Here is a 25479-nt window from a genome sequence, read left to right on the forward strand (position 1 = left end):
GAATAACTTTTGGTGTATGTTACAAAAATATCTACCATTGTATACAGAGGAGTAATAGCAAGGGGGGAGGAATCCAGTATTGTCCTATTCCTTGTTACAATCAAGCCTATACTCTCCTAACTACAGATCTGTGAAAATGTTTCTTTCTGAAAAGTCCACTCCATTTGTGGGGCAAGATTCCTGGAGAATCTGGCCTCTTGCAGATCAAGATTAAGAATTACAACCCGACACTGTGACCCTGTAACCCCAGACTTTGACTGGACATCTTAGTGGGAATGTTTGGGCATTAATCCTTCACCTACCTCCATGTATGGTAACTTTGGGACAAGGCCTTGAGGTACAGAAGTGAAAGCCCAAACCAAGAGACCTGCAATTGTCTGAATGCAAGATCTCTCTTAACCCAGGGTGCAGAAAGTGATACAGAAAGGGGTTTTGGTATATGGGGTTAGAGAGAGACCTTTTATCTGAACTACTGTGAGATCTCCCTGTTTGGCATTCCCTTTTGCAGAGGCGTAGCAAGGGGGGCGGAGGAGGCGGGGGCTATTTTTAGGCTATTTTCGGCACTGCTGGGGTGGAGCCACAGGGGCGGCCAGTGAGGAGGGGTGTCACCTCCCCCTCGCTGGCCGCCCCTGCGGCTCCGCCCCAGCAGCGCCGAAAATAGTCCCCCCCTTCCAGCGGTGGAGCTCAGCATGGAGGCAAGGGGCGGGCCAGCGAGGTGGGGTGCCACCCCCTCCTCGCTGGCCCATCCCTTGCCTCTATGCTGAGCTCCGCTGCTGGCTGGCTTGCGGAGCTGGGGCATGGAGAGGGGCGGGCCAGCGAGGAGGGACACCCCTCCTCGCTGACCCGTCCCTCTCCCTGCCCCGACTTGCGCTCCGCCAAGGGAGCCCGGGCGGCGGATTCGGGAGTCTTTGCAGCCCACAGAGACTCCCAAATCCACCTCCCGGTACCCCTTCATGCAGGCGACGTCATGACGCACGCACGCACCACGATGCCCCGCCCCCAGGGGTGCCTCTTGGCTTCCCGCCCCGGGCAGCCAAGGGGCTAAGAATGCCCCTGCCTTTTGTACATTGTGAGGAAGTGGAGAATGGGTAAGGAACCACGCAAAGCACTTGAAAGTTTGCAGTGTGCTGATGTGACAGAAAATAAAGTCCAAACAGACTCCAGGCTCTACATCTGGGTCAGAGGTGGTTTAAAAGAATTTTTACAAGTATAAATGTGTTGGCGGCAGAAGCAAAGCTAGAGTGTATGCAGCAGGGAATGGCCACACAATTTTGAAAGGCTGTGTGTTCAACCCCACCCCACCCCCACTTGCAAACACGGAAGAAACCCATAATATGTCAAGGTAAGTTATGGCCTCCTCGTGGTTTGTGCAGCATCATCTTACTCATCTTGGAACTATTTTCCAATCCACATTAAAGTGAAGATTTTTCTTTCCTTTTATAGCACTTCTGGGTCACTGTCTGGCTGAACAGTGTAACAGTTTGTTCTGAGAAGCCTTCATGATAAGAGCAGGCTCAAATTGCTGGGATTGTAGCCAAGTTGATAAATACCACACTTAGTTCATATAATGGATATATATTTTTTAACAAAAATCAGTTCAGCACTGAGAACTGAAGGCGTCCTCCTTGTTTTGAATGTTTTGACCAGGTCCTACAAAATACCCAAATAACATTGTATACTCATTTGTATTTGCATGTTTATGTTTTATGCCTTTTGAAAGGCAGCAGCTAGGTTATAACCATAATTCCTGATTACGTTACTGCTAAAGGACACGTAATACTTATTGTATCGCCTGAAATTATTAAAATGCAATCAACAATATAAAGTAAGGCATAACAATGTTAATAGAGAAATGATACATGCTTTAGACTTTGTGGAAGAGGAAGCATTCAGTTACATATATCCTTGGTAGCAGATTTGATTGGCAGCTTGATACTTACATCCTTAACTTGCTCTGAAGTTATAGGCTGGTTGTGGCAATCAATGGCACCTTCTGCTACGATTATGATATTCAGCCTTTTCTTTCGTGCACGGTTCTAGGGTTAAAAAATAATAATGCAGAAAAGCCATTAAATCTGCCTCATGGTCTGAGACCACAGAAAATAGCTGAAGATCAAAGTTGGGCTGTACCTTGAAAGCTTCTCAGACTATTACAACTACTTAATGCGCTGTTGCCATTTCGAAAATGAACATTAATCACCCCACAGACCTTACTAAGCCAGGATAAAAAATAGTCCTTCCTAACACGTTTTTGCCACCTCATTACTGTTGGCAACCCCAGCCAGCTGTGGATTGCCTTGTTGGCAAATAACCCTTCCTCACTGCAACAGCAGATCATATAGGTCAGGGGTGGCCAACTTCCAAGAGACTGTGATCTACTCACAGGGTTAAAAATTGGCAGTGATCTACCCCCTTTTGCAAAGTTGTTGAGCTTTTTTTAGGAAGGAAAGCCCTGTTTTTGGGGGGTTCACGTAAAAGTTGTTGAGCTTCTTTAGGGAGGAGGAAAACGACACAGAGCTTTTAAAAGGTTTTTTATTTTTATCTTTATTTGCGTTTGGAACATTTGTTGTATAACTGTGGTAAACATTGTATATCTGATAAATAAACGACAATTTTCAATAAAAAAAGGAAGGAAAGCCCTTTTTTGGTGGTTCAGGTCATTTTAAGGGTGCAGGGCAAAGAAGTTGAGGTTTTTTTTAGGGCAGCCAAAGTTTTTTAGCTTCTTTGGGGGTAACCACTGATCTACCAATGATCTACCACAGACATCCAGTGATCTACTGGTAGATCATGATCTACCTGTTGGACATGCCTGAGGTGATCAGGTCTAAATCGTCAACACTAGCGATATCTTCCATTCTGTACAATAGAACCAAAGATAAGAGTCAGGTGGGCTAAAAAGCAGTTCACAAGGGAGTGCTGTCACCTAAATGCCAGGTGCCTGCTACCTGAACATGTTCCACAGACAGGGTCGGCCCACCCATGAGGCAAGGTGACTGCTTCGGGTGGCAGGATCCACAGGGGCAGCAAATTCCAATGTGGATCTTTATTTCCCCCCCCCCCTGTTCCTGATGTAGTTTTTCACCCACCCCTTCTTTCCTGGCGGGGAGGGGGGCGCCATTTTGTGGTTTACCTCAGGTGCCAAAATGTTTTGGGCCACCCTCTACGCTGCCCCATGTGATGCAGGGGGGTGGGTGGTCTTTACTAGGTGGGAATGGAAAGATCATGAAAAAAGAGGACAATTTCACAGTAGGAAAACAATGCCATGGAACACTTCCTTCATTTTGGCTCTACCTAGGACATGGTGGGATTGAAAGCTTTCCGGCCATCTCTGATCTTTTCATTGAGGAACCTAGTAAGCTTTCAAAGAAGCCTAAGAGATCCCAGGACAGAGTTTGAAAGCCACTGCAGAAAATAATTACCTCAGAAAGCCTAGAACACATATGATCTTCCCATCCTTCCTCAGGTGGATATTCAGGAATAAAGACATAATCTGCACCACAGGCTAAGGCACTAACAAGAGCTAGGTACCTAGAATAGAATCAGAAAATCCAAATGAGAGCGTGAACTGTATATTTCGGCAATTTTAATTAAATGTGGTGTTGGCAGACATACATACCCACAGTGTCTCCCCATCACCTCCAGGACAAAGGTCCTCTGATGGCTGTAACAATTACAATAAATATTAATAGCGTCACAACAGCATCAAAGTATGAATGCACAGAAAGAAGACAGACGGTTGTTTGGCACTGCAGAAACTACATTTGCGCTTGCGTTTTCAGTCTTCCCCCAGGCACTTCATATTTTTCTGGTTTGCAGCATACTATCATGTGCCATTATTCTTTGCATTATTATTTCCACCCCCCAAACTAAGATTGCAGACCACTGTGTCACACTAAATTTAATGAAGTCATGCCATTTAAGAGAGTGTACAGGTTATTCCTCAAATCTTAATTGCCTTTCACTGAAAGACAGATTTGAATAACCGCAGAACTAGGCAAGTCCTCACAATAAAATCTCAACCCCCCCCCCATTTGTTCACAGAACTAAACTATATTCAAAAAAAGCAATATTAAAGCAAAGCCCAACTTAAAAACCCCTGATCTATGCAAGATGGGCTCCCCCCCTCCCTGTTGACCTCCACATGCAGTTTTCATACCACTGCATGTGTCTGATGATGTGATAAATACCAGCCCAAGTGTTGACAGGACTCAGCTGCCATTCCCAGGAATCCAGAAATGCCTTCCAGAGCTCCGTTTTCCTCTGGCTACACAATGCAGAAGGCTGCAAGCCTCCACAGAAACTGCTTAAATTCCATTGACTTCAATAGTATTTAAGCAGACTATGGTCAAAAGTTTGAATGCAACGCCAATCTGTGTTTTAGCATTGTGTGAATGAGTAACTGTAAGCCTTGACCTCACTTGCTCCCCGCTCCTCCTCTGGAACAGCTGTGAGGAGATTAGAGGTATATGTGCTTCCTAGTTTAAACTAAGCAGTTCCTCAATCCATTGGAACTGGGAGCTCCAGTTAGTTTAAATTGAGAGTGATAACCCCTTTTTATCCCGAGGGCAGCATTCTGTGCATGCCAATGGTGGCAGGGTTAAAAATGATAGTGGATGCAGTCAAAGGCTGCCACATCTTTCCACAAACACACAATACAGGAAAGATAGGGATGCCATTTTTGACATCCATGTTTAGATTCTCACCTGGCTCCTCCCTTTGTCATAAAATGCAACGCAGGCGGGTTTGCTGTGTGCACATAACCACCCTTTCAACTTTGGCAAAAGGATGAAATTAATACAACTTTGGTACACTTTAGTACTGCTAAAGAAAAGAACCATGGCTCTTCGCCATTGCCCAAGTGGCCATCTTAAAATCTCACATCCTGAGTTCAAAGTACCTTTGAGCAGTGGTCATAATGGCATCCACAACTTCAATGATTCTGTGCAAGGCAGAGTCAGTGCCAATGGTCATATCGGTACCACAGAAGTCATTGTCGATGGAGCCAACCATTCCCACAATGTTGAGGTAAGCGTACTTCTTGACAGCCCCTTTTTCAATCTCACCTGGCAAAAAAGCAATAGAAAAATAGATCCAGAAATGTCTGACAAACACGCCCCCCCCATGAAGTTAAAGCAATGTAGCTTTATCATTTATTACAGTTTTGGCATGTGTAAGAGGCAAGAAAATGCTCTTTATGAAGAAAGGATTAAGTGAATTAATGCCACATGAAGCTTCACCAATGAATGGAAGTTTTATTTCTGCCTTTAGTTATTGGGAAAGAATGGGAAGTGAGCTGGGAAACCAGAGATGTCCTCACTTTATTGGGGTTATGGAACTGAAGTTTTGATAAGACTGTGCTTGTATGAATACACAAAAAAACTATTAACCTTTAAACGTATTCAGCTGTGCTCAATACAACACAAGGCGGTCCAATTGGTGGTCTCAGAGCCACTTCTGCCCCCTAAGTAATGTTCTAAGGGTAGAATGCTTGTTCACAGTTTCACTCCAAAGAAAAAGCAATTGTTTTCACACAAGAGAGAGAGCTCACATTGAAATTTTTAGGTTTAAAACTCTTGATCTCTTTAGGTTTTGTGGTGTGAAAATATGATTGCCAGATGTCACTAACTGTACTTCAGAGTTTGACCAAACTGAGTACTGCTTGAGAGGCAAAATACACTTCTGTTACCCAGAGCACAGGCTGGACAAAAGAGCATCCACTACAGAATAGAGTAGCTGACCAACCCTGAAACGGTGACTCAAATTCTCATTTGTCATCCATATACAGTGGTACCTCTGGTTGCAAATGGGATCAGTTCCAGAGGCCCGTTTGCAACATGAAAAGAGCGCAACCTGAAGCGCCATATCTGCACATGTGCACGGTGCGATTCGGTGCTTCTGTGCATGCGCAAAGCACGATTTAGTGTTTCTGTGCATGCATGCATGCTGGAACCCGGAAGTAACCCGTTCCAGTACTTCCAGGTTTGGCGCGTTTGTAACCCGTAGCGAACACAACCCGCAGCGAACACAACCAGAGGTATGACTGTATTACAAATGCCGGCCATTTTCAAAGCAGCCATATGCTCTTTATTTGTTATTAAGAGTTTCACAAAACCAGTTAATTGTATCAAGGGCCATTAAAGCTCTACTGCCAAATAAGATGTTACCACAGTGCTACGCGCTCTCAACCAGGGATAAAACTACACGGCAGTGGCTATCAGTACTCTACTGGCTTTTAAGGGCAAAAGCTAGGATTAAGAGCCTAATTCTGTGACAGAGGCAAGTGGGAGAACAGAACAGTCTAGGTACAGTTTGTCTCTCAGGTGCCTTCTTGGAATCAACAAGGAAATAAGTGACAAACTGCATCATTGTGTAACACTAGTACGTCAATCCAAGCACCTCCACCTCTGTATCAACTTGCAATCCTATTGTAAATGCTCCCCAGGTATAGAATACTCTCCCCTCCAAGCTTTGACCAGCACAAACCTTGGTTATATTTTAACAACAGCTGAAGACTCTCCTATTTCACAAAGGGTTTTTGAATGGGCTGTCATGAGTCCAAGTGATATTTGTTGGTGCATGTCTAATCTGACAGATATATTTAATAGAAGGGAGATGATTGCACTTTAAAGTATGTTCTACTTGGTTTTTACTTAATTGCGAAATGCTCCGAGATCATGGTGATGTAGGGAGGGATATAAATCTTATACAATAAACTAAGAACGTAAGCGCTTGTACAGCACAACAAATACGTTTTCTGTGCACTTATGCAGCACTTTTCTGCTGATGTACCAAAGGTGGTTTGCAATTTTAAAATACTAAAATAATTGACATAGAACTTGAGGAGCTTAATGTCCCACAAGCTTAACCATGACTTACCATTTTGTGCCAGTTCCTCTAAAAGGCTATTCCACTCCTCACGGAAAAGATTAGCCCCTGTTAAGCTGCCGTCCCCACCAATCACACAAAGGTTGGTGATGCCACACTTCACCAGGTTGCAGGCTGCCTTCAAGCGGCCCTCCCGGGTCCGAAAAGCTTTGCAGCGTGCACTGCCAATGACCGTTCCTCCCTTCAAGGTAAAAGAGAAGAATCTGCTTGAGGGAACAATAAGCACTAATGCAGAAGCTGGCGCTGACAGGAGTATGATGGGGCATATAGTCCATGGGTAGGCAAACTAAGACCCGGGGGCCTGATCCGGCCCAATCACCTTCTAAATTCAGCCCGCAGACAGTTCAGGAATCAGTATGTTTTTACATGAGTAGAATGTGCCCTTTTATTTAAAATGTATCTCTGGGTTATTTGTGGGGCATAGAATTCGTTCATTATTTTTTCTTCAAAATATAGTCCGGCCCCCCACAAGTTCTGAGGGACAGTGGACCGGCCCCCTGCTGAAAAAGTTTGCTGACCCCTGGTCTGTATACATTTCCTACCTCTGTTGTCAGCTGTAAACACTACTTGGTTAAAGAAATATGCGACACATATACATTTCCTTGCCTTTGGGGGGATTGAAAATTATTTTAATCTATTGTGCTTATTTTGTAGGTCCCTGGTTCCAAACTATTCCTTTTATTCTAGGGACAAAATTCATTATAAACGGTCAAATAACAGCTACTCTGACACATGGTTGATACTTGCCATAGCAATGCCTTTATTGACAGGGGACTGAGAACTCAGGATGGCAGAGACGGAAAGCAAGGTGGCAGGGAGAGTTGACTCAATTGCTGTAACAAGAGAGACACTTCCTCTCTTGCCAGGAAGCCTGGAGGTGGCCAGGGGCTGGGTAGCTAAGGGTGGGTTTCCTGTCAAACCTGTTCATAAGTCAGCTAAGCACCAGACAAGAAGGATCAGTCCAGGAAGCCTCAGCTGGTAATGACCGTTCCCCACATCAAATGGGGTGCACATTTTGCGTAGCTGCCTGAGTTCCCAGGGCAGCTGCTGGCAGTTGGGTCTGGCACCACCTTCCCGGGCTGGATACCTGTGGTCTTCACCTACTCCAGCAGCCACCCAATCCCGCCTGGGGAGGTGTTGCGGGGGGGGGGGGATTGGCCAGGTAGAAGGAGGGAATACACAGTGCACACAATAGAAGTTGAGTCATACCTGGGAAGTGGCTGTTGGCTTCAGAGCTTCCCCACCCTCCACTCCCCCCAATCAACGTTTATTTTGCAGTTTAACCTTTTCTTTTCCACAGCCACACAGGCACGCAGGCGCTGCTATGTCAAGGTCAGTATTGAAGGGCCTTAAAGGAATTTCCCTGCATTGGCAGGTTTCGCCTTTCCCGTAGCAATTCGTCACAACTTTGGCGGTTGCAGGCCTTGGGCGGAATCCTTTAGTCATCTACCTAAAATGGGGTGGGGGTGGGGTGGTGACCCCCGCCCCCATTGCGGCGGTGATACCAGGGTTCCCGTTAAAGGGGTCTTAGGGGGAGGCATTGGCCCATACGCCCAGAGGTCGTCATTGCCCTCCCCCTCCAGCGGCAGCGAACAGGGGGGCTTGCTCTCTGCTTGAACATAAGTTCTCCAGAGCTAGCCCAATCCCCACACATTCTGGATAACCCTGAAGTTTCCCAGATCCCCGGCTGGGGGCTGGGAAGGATAAACGCCCAATGCCTGAGCCAAGGTCTCCCTACATCTGAATCTTAATAAAGTTGTGGCCAATTTTAATCCCATAGAACGTAGTCCCGTGTCGATATTTCCCTCAGGGGCTGCTCGGGGTTTGGGGGGACTCCCCCTGACCACGAAAAATGTTGAGGGCAGTAGAGAGCTTGTTGCTACATCCCTCTCATGCCTGAGATCCAGGCTAAGACAAAAGCAGAGAACGTTGATATGGAAAGGCTTCCCTACACCATATGCAGTGCTTGTCCAACATAGAGCAGCAACAGTATGTTGATTTTCTGCAGAGGTCATTTCATTTCAGATCGGGGGCAAGAAACAAGAAAAGGAGAGACTAGGGTCGTTGTTGTGAGTATTAAATGGGGTAAGCCCATGCGTGCTACGCGGAACTCCACGGAGAAGGGGCAGGATGCAGGTGTGAAAGTATGACATTGACCAGATGATCCAATATCTTACATTTAGCGGACTTTAATCCTCTTTACTTGGCTTATGTACAAAGCAAATCATTTATGGTCGCCTGGTACAGATGGTGACTAAAAATGATGGCTGGTACCGGTAGTCAGTTATATATAAACTTGAATTATAGATAACAGATGAGATGATAAAGTGATTGCTACTGGGGAATAAACAACATTAATGACAAGTTCCTTAATAAGTAACATACACATTACTGGTAGGCAGCTGTGTTGGTCTGCCATAGTCGAAACAAAATAAAAAATAAAAAAAATTCCTTCCAGTAGCACCTTAGAGACCAACTAGGTTTGTTCTTGGTATGAGCTTTCGTGTGCATGCACACTTCTTCAGATACACTGAAATAGAAGTCACCAGACCCTTATATATAGTGAGAGAGTGGGGAGGGGTATTACTCAGAAGGGTGGTGGGAATGGGTGATTGGCTGATAGGTGAGGTAAACCTGTTGGCGACTGTTAAGGACTGCAATTGGCAACTTCTCTTTCCAGTCTATTTCTGAAATTCCTTTGTAATAAGACAGCTTTGTAATAAGACAGTTGGTCTTTAAGGTGCTACTAGAAGGATTTTTTTTAAAAAAAAAATTTATTTTGTTACACACATTACTGTTACTCATGACTATAGGACAAAGTAGAATTTCAGCCACATTCATTTTCGCCTTCCTGCTATCATTGCACAACAGTTTCCTTTATTTCTTTATCTATTTTTCAATCTGGACTTGGTATTCTGTCCCTCCACACCTTCAGAACGGCTGCTGTGTAAGATTTAAAAGTCAGGAAGAATCAGTGTTTCAGCTGAATCTTATGAAACAGATTATCTGTTCAGTTAGTTTTATAGTATATGGTTCAAAGGCATAAATCCCTTCAGTCAAGGTTTAAATCACATTTATTATCCTTGACTGAAGTTCTGCCACCGGTCAGAAGTGGCAAAAGGATTTTTATTTTTTGCATACTAGAAGAATGTCAATATAAGAGAAAACTGTTATGTAATTTCCTTTGCTGAAAACGTGCTAGTTGCTGATTATGCAATATTAATTCCTCTTTTTTGATGCAGGAAAAAGAATTAAGGCTATGTCCATATTTTGCTCTCAGAACAGTGTCAATTTACTGTGGCACAGGGCTCATCTAGGCTGAATTTTTTTCTTGGCACTACCATACCCATACGTGATGCAAGTCACAGCAGGCAGGGAATTTTCCTGCAAGAGGAGCCAAACTCAAGCCAACACAAAACAGTTATTAGGAACATTTTTTATACTGACTCATACTAGGAGGGAGAAATAAAAAGGAAAGAGAGACACCAAGCTCTGCTGGCATCCTTCTGCTTGAATGCTGCTCCATTTCTCTTCCCTGAGCATAAAAAAGAGAGAGAACAAGAATGCCCAGATATTTGTGCACTGAAAATGTTGGATGGTGACAGAAGCAAAAATTCTAAGTAAGTATATCTAAGACTTACTTTCAAATAAACAGGCTTGGGACCAAAACACAAAGCTGTTTAGTGCAAAGCATTTTGCTTAATTGCTAAAACATTTTATTCATTAGATATTTAGGGATGGTTTTTTAGAAAAGTAACGCACTTGCATGAAAATAATTCTTAATTCAGGACCTACCACTTGGAGGATGCTTGAAACACTTTCCCATGTGACTTCAACAATGTTGTCACCTCCATCAACCATGCCCTCGTAACCCTGTGACAAGAGAGAAACATTATAGAAACCTGACATATAAAAAAGAGCATTTATTTAAGAGGGGATGAAAGACAATTGTAGCATAAAAGGGTTTTTATGATAAAACCTATGCTAAGCTTATGATCAAGTAAGACGGACAGGAAAGAAAGAGAATGGTGTCACCACTGCAAGCATGAAGATTTGAAATGAAAGGCTAAAGTGGTTTATAGCATCAGCAACCACAGGAGCCAACTCTTAGGGGCTGAGGGGACCTCACCCCCAACCAATAAGATATTTGAGGGGGACAGCCCCCCCCCCCGATTATGGGCATTGGCATTCAAATTGTGTGTGTGTGTGTGTGTGTGTGTGTGCCCAGTCATATGATCATGGCTTTCCTGTGCTTCCCCAATATTTTATTCAAGTTGTCACCCCTGTCAACATCCATACATACAGCACTGAACTCAGAAAACCTGGTTATAAACTCCTGCTTCAGTTTGATATTTCATGGTACATCAGCACACATGATTTCAACAAGTATGCTTTACTTAACACCTTGGAGGAACAGTGGGGTACTAACCAAAGGATTTCAGTTTGTGAAATAAGGCTATCTCAACCATAAAATGATTGTTTTAGGGCAGACTTCAGCAGATAAATAATTGCACTGAAAAGATTCGACGTGGGCCTTCTCGAAGAACATAAAAAAAATGAAATGGCTTCTTGAATGCCAACAGTAACAAAAAAACTGAGAGCTGCTCAACATCACAGCAGCTCTCAATTCAATACAAAAGAGCCATCCCAGGCCTGCACATTCAACAATCTTCAGCCAACTACAGTCGTACTTCGGAAGTCGAACAGAATCTGTTCCAGAAGTCCGTTTGACTTCCAAAACATTCGACTTCCAAAGCACGGCTTCGACTTCCTGCAGCCAATCGGAAGCTGCAGAAGCCCCGTCAGATATTTGGCATCCGAAAGAATGTTTGAAAACCGGAACACTCACTTCCGGTTTTCAATCATTCGGGAGTCAAAATGTCCGACTCCCAAGTCGTTCGGGAGCTGAGGTACGACTGTATCTGCAAACATATTCTATGGAAACACCTCTCCTCAAACACAGGGCCACATATCACATACTTGGTGCCTACATGTTCAATCTGAAGCCTAACAACTCCCCTTCCTCACTCTCTTGAAGGTTTCCAGAATGCATGCACTTTAACCGGTGGGGGTTGGAACTCTTAAGGCAGACCTGGACATTTTGTGAATCGCTGCTTATAGATTCATATTTTTATAGATCCTCTGCAGCTCCTGCAGCCCAGCTGATGCCAAATGTATTGATCTGCTTTCCTTTGAACCACATCAGTGAGGCTGAGAGGAGGGTCTTGTCGTCCGGGCAGCCCAAGACCTCCATACACACTGCCCAGGCTTGCGTCCCAAGGAGGTCACTTCACTGCTGCTAATGCAAAGGTTTCACTCCATTGGCTTCCGAGACAGATGGATGCCAACATAGATCCCATTGAAGTTATTAGAAGGCTGATAAAACACAAGAGTGGAGCTTATCGAGAACTAATATATTTCATAAAACTAGCTAGCTGCTCTCTCTTATCAGATGTATTCTTCCTCCACTATCTACACCATATGTGACACAAGCTTCAGCTGATAGATGTCATTTTTAAATATAAAGCCCCTTCCGCCCATAGCAAGGAGGGGGGGTTGCAGGCGCCACGAGCCCTTCACGTGCTCAGGGGATGGCTGCCATCCCCTGAGCCATTGGTTGAGCCCCGGGCGCATTACTGCTCTGAGCGAACAACCTGGTCGCTCCGGGGGGGCATGGCTTGCTGCATTTAAGCAAGCCCGCGGCCTGGGCTCAATCTCTTGCTTCCTGCTCCCAGCCATGAAGATTTTCCCACCCACCCACCCTTTAGGCAGGTTTCTCCTGACTTTGCTATGGACCTCGGTTGGTCGCTGTTGAGGGGCCTGGTAGGAATTTTCCCGCTTGGCAAATTGGCTATGGCCTGGTGGTTTTCGCCTACCTCGTAGCAATTCGTCACAACTTTGGTTTTCGCGGTAAGAAGAAGAAGAAGAAGAAGAAGAAGAAGAAGAAGAAGAAGAAGAGTTTGGATTTGATATCCCGCTTTATCACTACCCAAAGAGTCTCAAAGCAGCTAACATTCTCCTTTCCCTTCCGCCCCCACAACAAACACTCTGTGAGGTGAATGGGGCTGAGAGACTTCAAAGAAGTGTGACTAGCCCAAGGTCACCCAGCAGCTGCATGTGGAGGAGTGGGGACGCGAACCCGGTTCCCCAGATTACGAGTCTACCGCTCTTAACCACTACACCACACTGGCTTTGGGTTATCTCTGGAAGGCTGAAGGGGGGGAGAGATTGGGCCATCACCTCCCCCGAAATGCTGAAGGGTATTCCATTAAAGGAGTCTGGGGGGCGTGGCCCTGTCCGAAGCCGTGGAAGGTGAGGGCCTAAGGCACGCCCTCATTGGTGGCCCCAGGGCAAGTTCCTAGTTAATGTGCAGCAACAGGGCTCCCCATCGGTGGTTAACACTTCCCGGACTCCCAGCACATCAGGCTGGAGTGAGCCAGATATAGTTGGTTAGATCCAATGCCTGGGGCCAATACTGCTCAACATCCGTAACCAATAAAGTTGTGGCCTTTCTATGCCCATTATCCTTACTTATTGTGTCCTGAGTCTTTATTTCACCACGGGAGGGGTCAGGTATTGCCATGCAACAAGCCCTTCCAACTTCAAGAATAGCCCCATGATCTTATGTGGTTGCTCAGAGATATGATGCATCCACGCCAGTTGAATACTATACTACTAACAGTTGCTGTATACATGTCAATACCAGGGCTGGCCCACCCATGAGGCAAGTTGAGGCAACTGCCTCAGGCAGCAGGATCCACAGAAGCAGCTGATCCTGGTGTAAATCTTTATTCCCACCCTTGTACCTGATGTAGATATTCACTCACTCTCTTCCCTGGAGGAAGGGGGCACCATTTTGTGTTTCACCTCAGAGGTAAAATGTCTTGGGCTAGCCCTGGTCAAGACTAGTTTTCTTCTCATTTTCTTGTGCCCTCTTGGAGAAATAACCTGAGGGGCAAGCTGCAATATTTGTGGACATGGTTATTGGGGGAAATTGCCTTTTAGGATCCATGCAGAGGGTTTTCTTACAGCTTATCTATCTTTTTTTTTTAAAGCATGCTTTTAAAAAGTGAAGACTGGTCTGGGGATGGGGGTTATTGCCAGATATATGTCGCAGCCCATCATGATGCAGCATTTAGAACCAGCTTCTGTTGCCAAATCGTATTTTTGTTGTTTTGTTTTGTTTTGTTCAGAGCTGGACAGAAAAAGTGCATTTCAGTTGTATGCAGTCAAGACAAATCCAAAGAGGTCACATTGCTGCAAGAGAAGGAAAAAGGCCGAACTACACACATGTAATTCCCAGTAGTCTTTGAGGGAAGCTATGGCACTATAAACATGTTAAGAACTATACATTTGTAGTGTAGATAAACATTTTGTGTAAAAATTCACTCAGGCTGTATGCATACGGTATTAGGGCATTGTGATCATCTGCAAAATTCCTAAGTGCTACCTGTCCCTTTCTCTGAATATACATTTCAGAACAAACCTCTGATCTATAATTTCCAAACGTTGTTGCTTTTTCTTTGAAAAGAGCAGATTGCTTGTTGAAAGCCTTAACATTTAATGCGTATCCATTTCCTACATAATTTGACTGTACTTCCAGCTGAGGTAATGTAAATCCAAACAGTTTTGCAGCTGATAAACCTGAGAATGTTGCAGTGTTCACAGAGACAGAGTAAGCACAGAGACAAAGGTATTCACACACAAACACAGAAAATGCTACACTAATTAACAAGTGCAAGCATGTTACAGCAACCATGGCTACTCTCCATTGCAGACAGAGGGCAAATCACCAGAACAACAATGTCCATTGAAGCTGCTGTGCTCATGATGGTTTCTGAAGTGGAGCGGAGGAAATCTCTGTCCTTTCAACATATCCTTTGGAATTTCCCAGCCTACGTGCCAAGGCACCGGATTTGCCCGATTATATTCTGGTACTGTACCTACAACAAATACCTCTTTGTGGCAGACCCATGCATTCAAGAGATGTTGGCTATCATTTATTCTTCAGCTAATGAAGCGGGGAGTTTTGTTTTTGTTTTTTAAACTGCATCTCATCATATGCTCCAGTTCTCCCAGGGTAGTCCTGAATTTCTGATCCCTATTCCTAAAAAATAGCGGGTCAATTTTCTCACTCTTTTGATTTTTGAGATTTGGGATGGGGAGTACCTTAATTTTAATGTTTAAGTTGGTACAATAGGCACTAGAGTTGCTAAATTTTCCATTTGTTACATTTCAGCACCACCCCCAAATTCTCTAGAAGCAGATGCACACCACATCTTAAACAAAGATTATTTCACAGACTGTAGCTGGTAAGGTTTACTTTGCCTTATAATGCTAGAAGGCATTTGTGGTTTTCTAGTTACCTGAATCTCATATCACACACTTCTTAAAAGAAAAACCAATGGCCAGACTTTTGTGGGTGGTGGGGTGGGAGATAGAATTGGAAATAAACTTCTCCCTCTATTGCCCCAACACCCTTCTATCCAGATAATAGCTGTCAACTTTTCCCTTTTCTTGCGAGGAATCCTATTTGGAATAAGAGAATTTCCCTTAAAAAAAGGAAAAAGTTGACAGCTATGTAATAGATGGTGCTGAATGTGTTTGAATTAAATCTATTCTATAGTAAATCCTGATCCATTGTGAGGTTAAGCAGTGTATTAAACTTCTCATTTAGGACAAGCTAACTGCTGCAGTCTAAATATATTCAGCAACCTTTTCTTCTTGAATATATCACAACACACACACACACACATATACACATGTTGAGCTAAAGTGGCCCACTTTTTCTTATCTAATGTTGCTTTCTCATACACTTGAAAAATATTGTGCGTAATAAAGGCATAATCTGACAAATTCCCAGATATCTAATTTCTCTTGATTTATACCTAGAGACTATTAGCCACTCAATAACCTGTTCATCCATATTAATGAGCAATAATTATAATTTCTCCTCATAAACATTGTACCCTGAAACCTTACCACAAGGTAGGGAATCTGGGGTGGGAGTAAATGCAACACTCTATGTATCTCTCTAGATTCTTCCAAGGGCATACCCCTTACTAATCCTGCTCTGAGCTCTACAGAAGTGCTTTTGCCTGAATGTGGCTGTGTGAGTGGAAACTTCTGGCTTTCATGTGGCTGGAGCATTGCCAGCTTGGGCTTGCTGATCGGAAGGTCGGTGGTTCGGATTCCCACGACGGGGTGAGCTCCCATTGCTCGGTCCCTGCTCCTGCCAACCTAGCAATTCGAAAGCAAGCCAGTGCAAGTAGATAAATAGGTACCACTCCGGCAGGAAAGTAAATGGCGTTTCTGTGTGCTCTGGCTTCCGTCACAGTCCCCTGTGCACCAGAAGTGGTTTAGTCATGCTGGCCACGTGACCCGGAAAGCTGTCTGTGGACAAACGTCGGCCTGAAAGCGAGATTAGTGCCACAACCCCATAATTGCCTTTGACTGCACTTAACTGTCCAGGGGTCTTTTATCTTTTTTTTAGCTTTACCTACAAAGACCACATCTATGGCTCCATTCCTCTGGGTCCTCACCCACTGCTGGCTGGCATGTAGCCACCAGAAAGTTAAAACAAATATTGTTTTATCATATACTTTTAATACTTTCTGGGGATTTTTTGGTAAGATTTGTAAGATTCACCAGAGAAGTGGTATCAAAATAAATAGTTCAAGGTGTTTTTACTAGATTATTTTGTGCCGAGATGGGATTACAGTCTATTAATCATCACTAATACAAATACACACCAAACACTTCCGTCATTCCAGGGGGCTCTTAGAGAAAAGTTATTTTTCTGATAGGCACTTGTGTGTTTAAAAAGAAAGGGATATTGAAGACAAAACACCCCGCAACTTGTCCGCAGCCAGTTTGCATTTCTGCCTTTGCTAAGTTACAGTCAGCACAACTTCCAGGTTATGACAGCTTGGAATGCACAGCTGACAGAAAACTGCAGCAGTGCCGACATGGGGGCTACTTTTCCCCACGACCTCAAGCATAATTACTTCACTGAACAAATAAAACTCTCGCTGGGAGGAAACGGGATAAAAAAAAGAAGCAGAATAAAGATGCTAGGGACTACAGCTCTGTAGCACATTAATGTAAGACCCGGAACTCCACGACTTGGCTCAGGGTACAATCAGGGGACAATTATCCTAAACACAAATAGGCTGCAATTCTATGCAGTAGAGAGTAAGGCCCACTGAAATCAGTGAGACTTACTTTGGAGTAAGCTGCGCTACTAGTCAAATTAAACTTTTTAAAAAGGTATCAAACATTTGCCAACCTTCCCACCTTCAAAGGTCAAAACAACGGAAGCAAGTAGGAGTTAGCTATTACCTCCCAAGTTTTAACTTTGACCTTTGGAACTTAAAGAGGAAATAGTCCCAGAGCATAGTTAGGTTAATTACTGATATGGATATATTACGCTGCCTTGTATCAAGTCAGCTATAGGTACATACAGTGCAGCCTACATGTACATAGTAGAAACAACAACAGACAGTCACGGTATCTGTACTTCAGAAAAAATACTTGAGAAGTGGTTAAAGTCTGTATATCATGTACTGATGTTGTCAATGAGTTTAGATCTTTGAATGGAGCTATATCTTTAAATATTTACATCAAGCACAAATAGTAATCTGTTCCTTTAAATGCTAGCCTGCCTGCAAGTATTTAACTTGGAGATACTTTGAGTCCTCATTAGCTGTATTGGAAGGATGGGAGTCTGAGGCACTGTGAATAGCTGAGTTATGTTTTCTTCCTTTGTTCTGATTTGATGGTGAGTACATGAATTTTTTATTGTATAATTGAATTTTTATTCTATAATTGAATTTATATCTGTAGTGAAGTTGATGGTTTGTATTGTTGTTACCAAAGAAAAGTCCAGACCTTGAAGAAACCGTTGGTGAAACGGGAAGTTTGAAGCTAGCCACCCGTCGGGAGAACACACCCACATGTTGGAGGGATTCTGAATAACCTTCCCCAACATTGTGAGGATGGACCTACGCGTCTGATAGACATTTGCTATACCATCTTCATCATTATATTGAACATTATATGGCACTTTGTATTTTTGCACTTTGTACTAGCACTTTGATGATTTAAAGCATATATAGGTTTGCCTCTGGTGAAATATTTATAAATGCCCTTTGCATTATGATATTGTCAGTTTAGTTTCATATTTATGCAATTCTTCCAGTGATATACATGTACATAGTGGCAGCATCTAGTTGTTGTTATTATGATTATTATTGTCTGCCTAGCTTTACCTAGAGATGTCAGAAACTGAACCTGGGGAACTCCTGCCTGCAAAACAGGTGCTCTACCATGAAATTTACCTTTTCATAATCTTAGGAAATTGTCTTTTTAACTACTAAAAGGTTTTGAGAGTCTTTTTGAAGCATTTGCTTAAAATAATGTTAATGTAATGAAATCACTTCCATTATAGAATAAGTTTTCTGCACGAACAAAAAAAAAAAGGCAGCACTTCAAATGCATTGCATACAGAAAACAGAAGATTGCATCCAGAATGCCAATGAAATCATGCCAGGGATAAACCATTAGTGACTCTGCCCACCTGCATAGTCTCCGTATTCCTATTAAATGTATCAGTTGCTTTTTGCCACTTGAGCAAAGAGACAGGCAGAGGGCTGTTTAACATCCTCCTCCAGGGTGAACAGCTAGAGAGACTTTCTTTAGTATGTATCTCATGCTAAACGTAATGTGGGTCATCAGAGGGGCCTGTGCCAAAGTGGGGCTTAAGAGGCCCTTTGCCTGAACCTCTGCTCAGGGATTCTGTGGAGAGCCAGTGTTCAGTTCAGGATGTGACACCCCCCCCCCAGTCAGCCAGCACTATTAGAGGACAGATTTGAGATACCTTTTTGCAGAGATAAGGGAAAGAAAAATCTTTCCAACCATAAAAGCACCCAGCTTCTTTCAAGCAAGGTGGCAAAATACTTGTCAGTAAAAACAGGAACTTCCAGAGCTGGCATGACACACAAATACTTGGTTAGTTGCTGTGGCAATACTACAGAGGATTGTGGTGCACAGAGTTCCGCTTGCCTGTATATTCATATGTTTTACAGTTCCTCGACTCACAAGTTACAGAAGTAGACAGGCATGGGTCAGCAAAGAGAAAGAGCCAGACGGGGGAGGGGGGGAATAATTTTCCTTATAAAAACACTTCCTAATGCACTTTGAATCTCTACAATCACATCAATTCAGATGCAACTTCATCAAGAGCCGAATGCTTTATTAGCTTATAAACTTAAGGACAATAGGCTCATTGTGTGGCTTTGGAAGAAGTCCAATGAACATTCAGCATGCATAGATTCAAATATTATTATGTCCCACAATAAGGAAACCACCCACTATAAAAACAACTTGGATGGATATGCAGAACGAAGTATTAGAACCAGCAATCAAGCTCCTGGCTTCAGATTGAGCAAGTGTCATGCACAGAGAAGGCTGCTTCCATGTGTGGACCTCCTTAGTTGGATCAAGGAAAAAAGCAAAGGTGTGGAGCAGAGGAGGAGGATAAAATTAGGGGGGGTCCTTACTTTCCCTCTCTGTGTCGCCATATTTTGCTGATCCCCCCTTTTTTGTTTCCTATACTTTCAGTCAAGCATGTAGTGCTGAGAAGACAATGGCTGCATTTCTCAATTTGTCCCTGCTTTTCTCCTTGTCATTCCACACTTTCCAAAGGAGTGTTTTTTTTTCTCTCTCTCTCTGCATAGACCAAAAGATGGACCGTGGGGGCATACATATAACAAATGTGAACACCAACCTCATAGATAAAATATACTTTTGCTTCAACATAAATTCCCATACGCACTACCGCACGGACTGCTGCATTCATACCTGGAAAAGAGAAAGCAAAGAGAGGAAAGGTTAACATTGTTGCCAAAGAAACAGTAACTTGAAGTGTCTTTAACGATAAACAAACTGTAATTTTTAGCATGAAAGGCATATTACAAAACTAATTCTGATTGTGTCCGGAGAACGGACACTGTGTATTGTAATTATATGTTTCGTTGCCATATAGAGAGAGATTAATGAATGCTTGAAGCAATGCACTCCAGTTGACCGGCACAGGAAGCCCATGTAGAAATGTGCAGTCTCTCCATAATAATAATAATAATAATTTATAATAGTAATTTATTATTTGTACCCCGGCCATCTGGCTGAGTTTCCCCAGCCACTCTGGGGAAATTCACATGGCATCAAGGAATGGTCGGATGTTTGTTTGTTTTTTGTAAATTTTATTTGCAAAATTTAAATTTTCCACAAACAGAATTCCAGAATTTCAGATACATCAAACAGCAAATATGAACAAAGAACCTTTCAGTGCCAATAAAATTATTTACAATAATATTATATTTGTCTATGTCTTACTTTTGCACTATAACCAATTACTGTATCCCATACCAATCACTGTAAAGAAAAACAACAACAACAAAAACAAAAACAGAAGAAACAAAAAGAAAAAAGGAAAAAAAGAGAAGAAGAAAAAGAAAGAGAGGAAAAAACAAAACAAAAAACAAAAACACACACACAGGGTTTCCCCTGTTTAATTTTCACATACCATGTATTCCAAATCCTCTAGACCGACTTCCTGACAAACCCCTTTGCTTAAACTGCAATTAATATGAATGCTTACAATCCCATACTATCTCTTATATCTACTCTCAAATACATTCTTAATTATTTCATTATGAAATGAAATAAAAAAAGGAATGGTCGAATATTTGTTGACGCAACATTCCAGGATGTCCCAAAGACCCGCCACAACCAACAGGAGACCATCACACCGTCAGGCCTGCACGGTGCCAGCATGGACAGAGATACAAGAGAGACAATTCCCTGCTCAGCCATGAAGCTCATTGGATGACCCTGAGCCAATTACTACCTCTCACCTGAACTACCAATAGTCGAATCTTCATGTACATCAATCACCCTGAGCTCCATCGGGGGAGGCAAGATACAAACAAAATATCAAGATCTCCTTCAACATTGTCCCATTTTCTTCAGTAAATTGCAAAATGTTCTGCATGTGGTATGACAAGTCACCATGTGTTTGCTGAATAACCTCAGGGTACCACTGTGAACCACAGAGCCCTGCAGAATTTGGGTTTGAGTAGTCCTGACGGCAATTTCCTTTCAGGATAAATTGAAGGGTAAGTGTAAGGCAGTATTATGATATTGCAATATGTCACAATAAAGAATTTCCAATATCTGTGATTGTCAGGGAACTGCCCTTGGCCCCGCGAGAGGTCTCGCTGATGTACAGAGAGCCCAGACACCTCCTAGGCAGTGATACATCTCCCAGCGGGCAAAGCTACTCCTCCTCTGGTGGGGAAAGTCAGGGAACCAGCAGTCCGGAGAGGCAGCAGCTTGAGGATGTTGCTGTGAGCCCCAGCGCCTCCTGCGACATTCGTTTAGAGGGGAGCATGCCACTTCCATCACCCCAGTTGCGCAGGGGGGTCAAAAGGAGACAGGGGAGGAGGCGCCTGGGGATGCCGAAATTCCTTTGTTGGGGTCACAGCCGGAATTCTGCTAGTGACTAGGACGGTCGTGTTTTTCTGTTTCTCCACACTGTAAATAGTCTGCACCAATAAACTGTTAAAAGACAGTTGGGACTCGTGCTTGGTTACTCATGAGCAACCGCCAGGCAGATCTAACAGTGATGTGCTTTAATTTGCCCTGTATAGCACACAGTAATCTCTAAGTGGTGGAGTGCAGGATTGCCCTACTGGGTATGAGGGTTACATATCAAGGAATTTGTAAATGGAACACAAAGGGATCTAAATTGGGAAGTGGAACGATGCAGATGATGGAGCTAGCTGCAATGGTTATACTGTAAAATCTACACCAAGATTCCCTCCCCCCTTAGTTATCTTAAGAAAAAGTATTCCTGTCTGGCAGTATTCCAGAACACCACTCCAAACTCCAGTCTTACTGTGTGGATGTTACAGACCCGGTTAGGTTCATAAGAGCTTTCTTTGTTTGCAAGTTTCACTGATTCATAACAAAAGTCTGTACAAGCTACCAGAAATTAGTTACTAATATCCTTGTTCCACAAACTAGGGTTCAATACTTTAAAAGCTTCTTGATTTACAAAGCATAAGACAAGCAGAGGCTAGTAGCTCCCAAGCTTTTTTACAAATGGGTCTGTAAAGAGAATTGTAACCCCCCCCCACCCCAAATGAAAACTTTTTCCTGTCCTCTTCCCTGGATCAACATCCTTTCCCAACAACTTGATGACCCACTCACAAGGCTCCAAAGATGCACCAATGGCATCCTTGGAACCAGTTGCGCAGACCAGTGAACAAGATGACCCAAATACCTAATCCCATCACCGATGATGAACATTAATATGGCCTGACTGCCTGTATGACAGCAACGCGCTATTGCCAAATAGGTAGCTGGATCCATTCACCTTCCTGAACATTCAACTGCGGTTTTAATTGCCTGAAGGTGTCTTATGCACTGAAGATCATTTATGGCTTGGGAGCACAGGCCCACAACAGCAGAAAATAGATCTTCAAGAATCCAGTACCAGCTTGTTGAAGGACAAATGCCCCTTGTGCCCTGGCAAGGTAGCATGTCCAGTAGCACACAGTGCCCAGCACACAAATTCAGAGAGAATGTGGGGTGGAGTCACACTAAAAACTGATGCAGACAGAAGTATGATATGAGACAGTTGCCTCCCTTCCCTGAGTCATTTGGTACATGCAGAGAACCCTGAAATTATGACTATTTAAACGCCATGATCAACTGGACATGTGTGAGCAGATCTAAAGTTCAGCATGTGCCATGGCAAAACAATTCTGTCATGTAATCCGGGGAGCAAAGAGTTCTGTGCCTTCAGCACACGTGCACAGCTAGTACAGTACACATTCAATTATTCTAAAATCCACTGAGAATCAGTGAGTTGACCAGAGATGAGTAACCACATGTGGCCTGAAACAAGAGATATCGGTGAGCAGCTGGCATATAGCACCTTTGGTGGGATTGCAGCTCAGTTGTAAAGTTCGTGTCTCACATGGTTCAATCCTAGGCATCTATAGTCAGCCATATTTGGAAATACCTGACTCATTATAAGGTAGCTTTGTATTTGTTAATGGCCCCCTTGCACTCTCTGCACTAAATGAAGAGAGGGGAAATTGTCTATTGTTCTGCTTCAACAGCCTCATCAAAATTCCAGAGAAATTTGCCAGAAAATACTCACTCTGCCAAAGATTACAGTCAGAACCTAAGTCACTTATTTGTGAGTTGCATGCACCTCAGCGGTTTCTGGATCTTGACATTCACTGAACTAGGGTCTTGAAGTACACCTCCCATCGGAACTTAGGAGGGTCACCTGCCAAACCACTACTGACACCTGGATTTGAAAGTCACGACCTTGTAAAAATTTCCAGAGGGGAACCCTTGCAGTCACCCCCCTCAAGAAACCCACAAAATAATATTGGGGTACCTTAAGAACTAGCTAAATTTTATGGCATACGCCAGGGTTAGCCAATGTGGCACTCACAAGGCACTGCTGCACTCCAACAGGTGTACCAACAACACCTGATAGGCAAAATCCTGACTACCCCTGGCATAAGCTTTCTTGAACTTACGGTAAGTCCACTTTGTCAATGTTCTGCTTTTCATACCTAAGACTTCGCTTCATGCATTTGACCTTTAGCTCTCACCTTGCAATGAAGTCAGTCTTAATTAGAATTTAAGTGTATGTTAAATAAGCACATCTTTAACCTTTTACAAAGGAAGCAGATTGGTGATAATGCAATCAACCTCAGCATTGCTGAGTGAATTAATGTTTAGGGAAGCTTTTAATGGCTGGCGGACTACTGTATTTTAATATTTAGTTGGAAGCTGCCCAGAGTGGGGCAGCCAGATGAGCGGGGTATGTATGTATAAGTAAATAAATAAATAAATAAATAAATAAAATTTATTATTATTATTATTATTATTATTATTATTATTATTATTATTATTATTATTATTATTTAATACCTGCAGTTGGGCATGGAGCTAATCACAAGCTACAGTTATAGATAGCACAGATGTCCAGGCATTGGTAAGATAATTAACACATGTCGTGGATGACTCTGGGGTTGCTGCACTCATCTCGCTTTACTGGCCAAGGGAGCCGGCGTACAGCTTCCGGGTCATGTGGCCAGCATGACAAAGCCGCTTCTGTGCGAACCAGAGCAGCGCATGGAAATGCCATTTACCTTCCCGCTGGAGCGGTACCTATTTATCTACTTGCACTTTGACATGCTTTCGAACTGCTAGGTTGGCAGGAGCAGGGAACGAGCAACGGGAGCTCACCCCGTTGCGGGGATTCGAACCGCTGACCTTCCAATCGGCAAGCCCAAGAGGCTCAGTGGTTTAGACCACAGTACCACCCGCGTCCCAGCGTGGGCAGATGATAGCATCATAGCACAATCACCCTGGAAAATGAACAAGTGAAAGAATCCCTGATGTTGTAGGTGACATTATTATGTCTTAGGATAATTTTGCCACAGTAGCTAACTGGGCCTCAGTCCAGGAAAGCTCATGCAATAACAACAAATTTGATATTCTTGAAGACACCATAGGGTTCTTTGTTGTCTTGGGCCTAGTGTGAATGTATTCCTCCCTAGTCCTCTTCCTGAACCCTCACTTACAGTAATTTGAATCTGATCTGATTGTTATCCAGAGAGCTTGGATTATGCAGTTTCATGTCTCCTCCAAGTCAAGTGCAGCCTTTATTCTGAGTGCTCACTGTGTGGGTGTAGGAGAAAATACAGCACTGAATTCAGCGGTATCACCCTGTTCGCAAGAATCCAGATCAATTCTCCCCAAATCAAATTTAAAACCGGCTGATGTCTAGCCCTTCTGGTGCAAACCATGTCAGACAAAACGTTTTCGGCCTCTATCCTGATCGATGGTGACGACTCAAATTTCAGCAGCTCAAAATAATCAATTGCTCATTGATGCTCATTATCTATCAATAATCAGCCCACATCAAAGTCAAAAGAAAGGATCACCCATATTGCATAACGCAAAAGCGTGACACACCATAGCACTGAATTATTTTCACTTGCAGGATCCCACTTGTGGAACAGACTTCCACTAGAATGTATGGGGCTTTCCCTTCCTCTCCTCTACCCCAATGCCACAGTTCCTACCCCACCCTAAAAATCTGCTCCAGCAGGTCGAGGAATTGTCCAGAGAAGACTGAGAACGCGGAGGCTGCAAATGGAGGAGAGAAGGAAAAGCCCAGCCATGCCTGCTGATGTGATGCTGGATCTCTCCGACAGTAGCTGTAGGTCTCCAATAAAATGACACAATACTTATTGTTTCATTTTGAACAGAACTAATAAGGTGCTTTAATCAAAGTCATGCTGTATTTCAATAAAAATAATATCAGATATCCTACAGCCATGATAATCTCATAAGCCATGATTAAAGCTGCATAATTTATATTTCCCAAAGGGAACCCAAAATCTGCCCTTCTTAGTAAGTAGTGTCCTCACTTTAACGATTTTTTTTCCTGGTAATCCTTTTCTATAGTAAGTTTTTCCCCAAATTAGAAAAGTAAAA

The 25479-nt window shown here is 43.3% G+C and overlaps 1 protein-coding gene across 4 annotated transcripts in view; it reads right to left on the minus strand.

Moving 5' to 3' along the window:
- PFKP (phosphofructokinase, platelet) overlaps window positions 1-25479 on the minus strand; it is a 65130-nt gene that overhangs the window by 29355 nt on the left and 10296 nt on the right. For all 4 annotated transcript variants that reach the window (XM_033165053.1, XM_033165050.1, XM_033165051.1 and 1 more), the window contains exons 3-9: window positions 19673-19746; window positions 10681-10758; window positions 6877-7066; window positions 4898-5063; window positions 3617-3661; window positions 3420-3528; window positions 1941-2036 (exon numbers count right to left, since the gene is read on the minus strand). In XM_033165053.1, the coding sequence (XP_033020944.1) occupies window positions 1941-2036; window positions 3420-3528; window positions 3617-3661; window positions 4898-5063; window positions 6877-7066; window positions 10681-10758; window positions 19673-19746 (758 nt within the window). The remainder of the gene's footprint in view (window positions 1-1940; window positions 2037-3419; window positions 3529-3616; window positions 3662-4897; window positions 5064-6876; window positions 7067-10680; window positions 10759-19672; window positions 19747-25479) is intronic.

This window comes from Lacerta agilis, chromosome 12 (assembly GCF_009819535.1).
Source record: "Lacerta agilis isolate rLacAgi1 chromosome 12, rLacAgi1.pri, whole genome shotgun sequence".
Classification (NCBI taxonomy): domain Eukaryota; kingdom Metazoa; phylum Chordata; class Lepidosauria; order Squamata; family Lacertidae; genus Lacerta; species Lacerta agilis.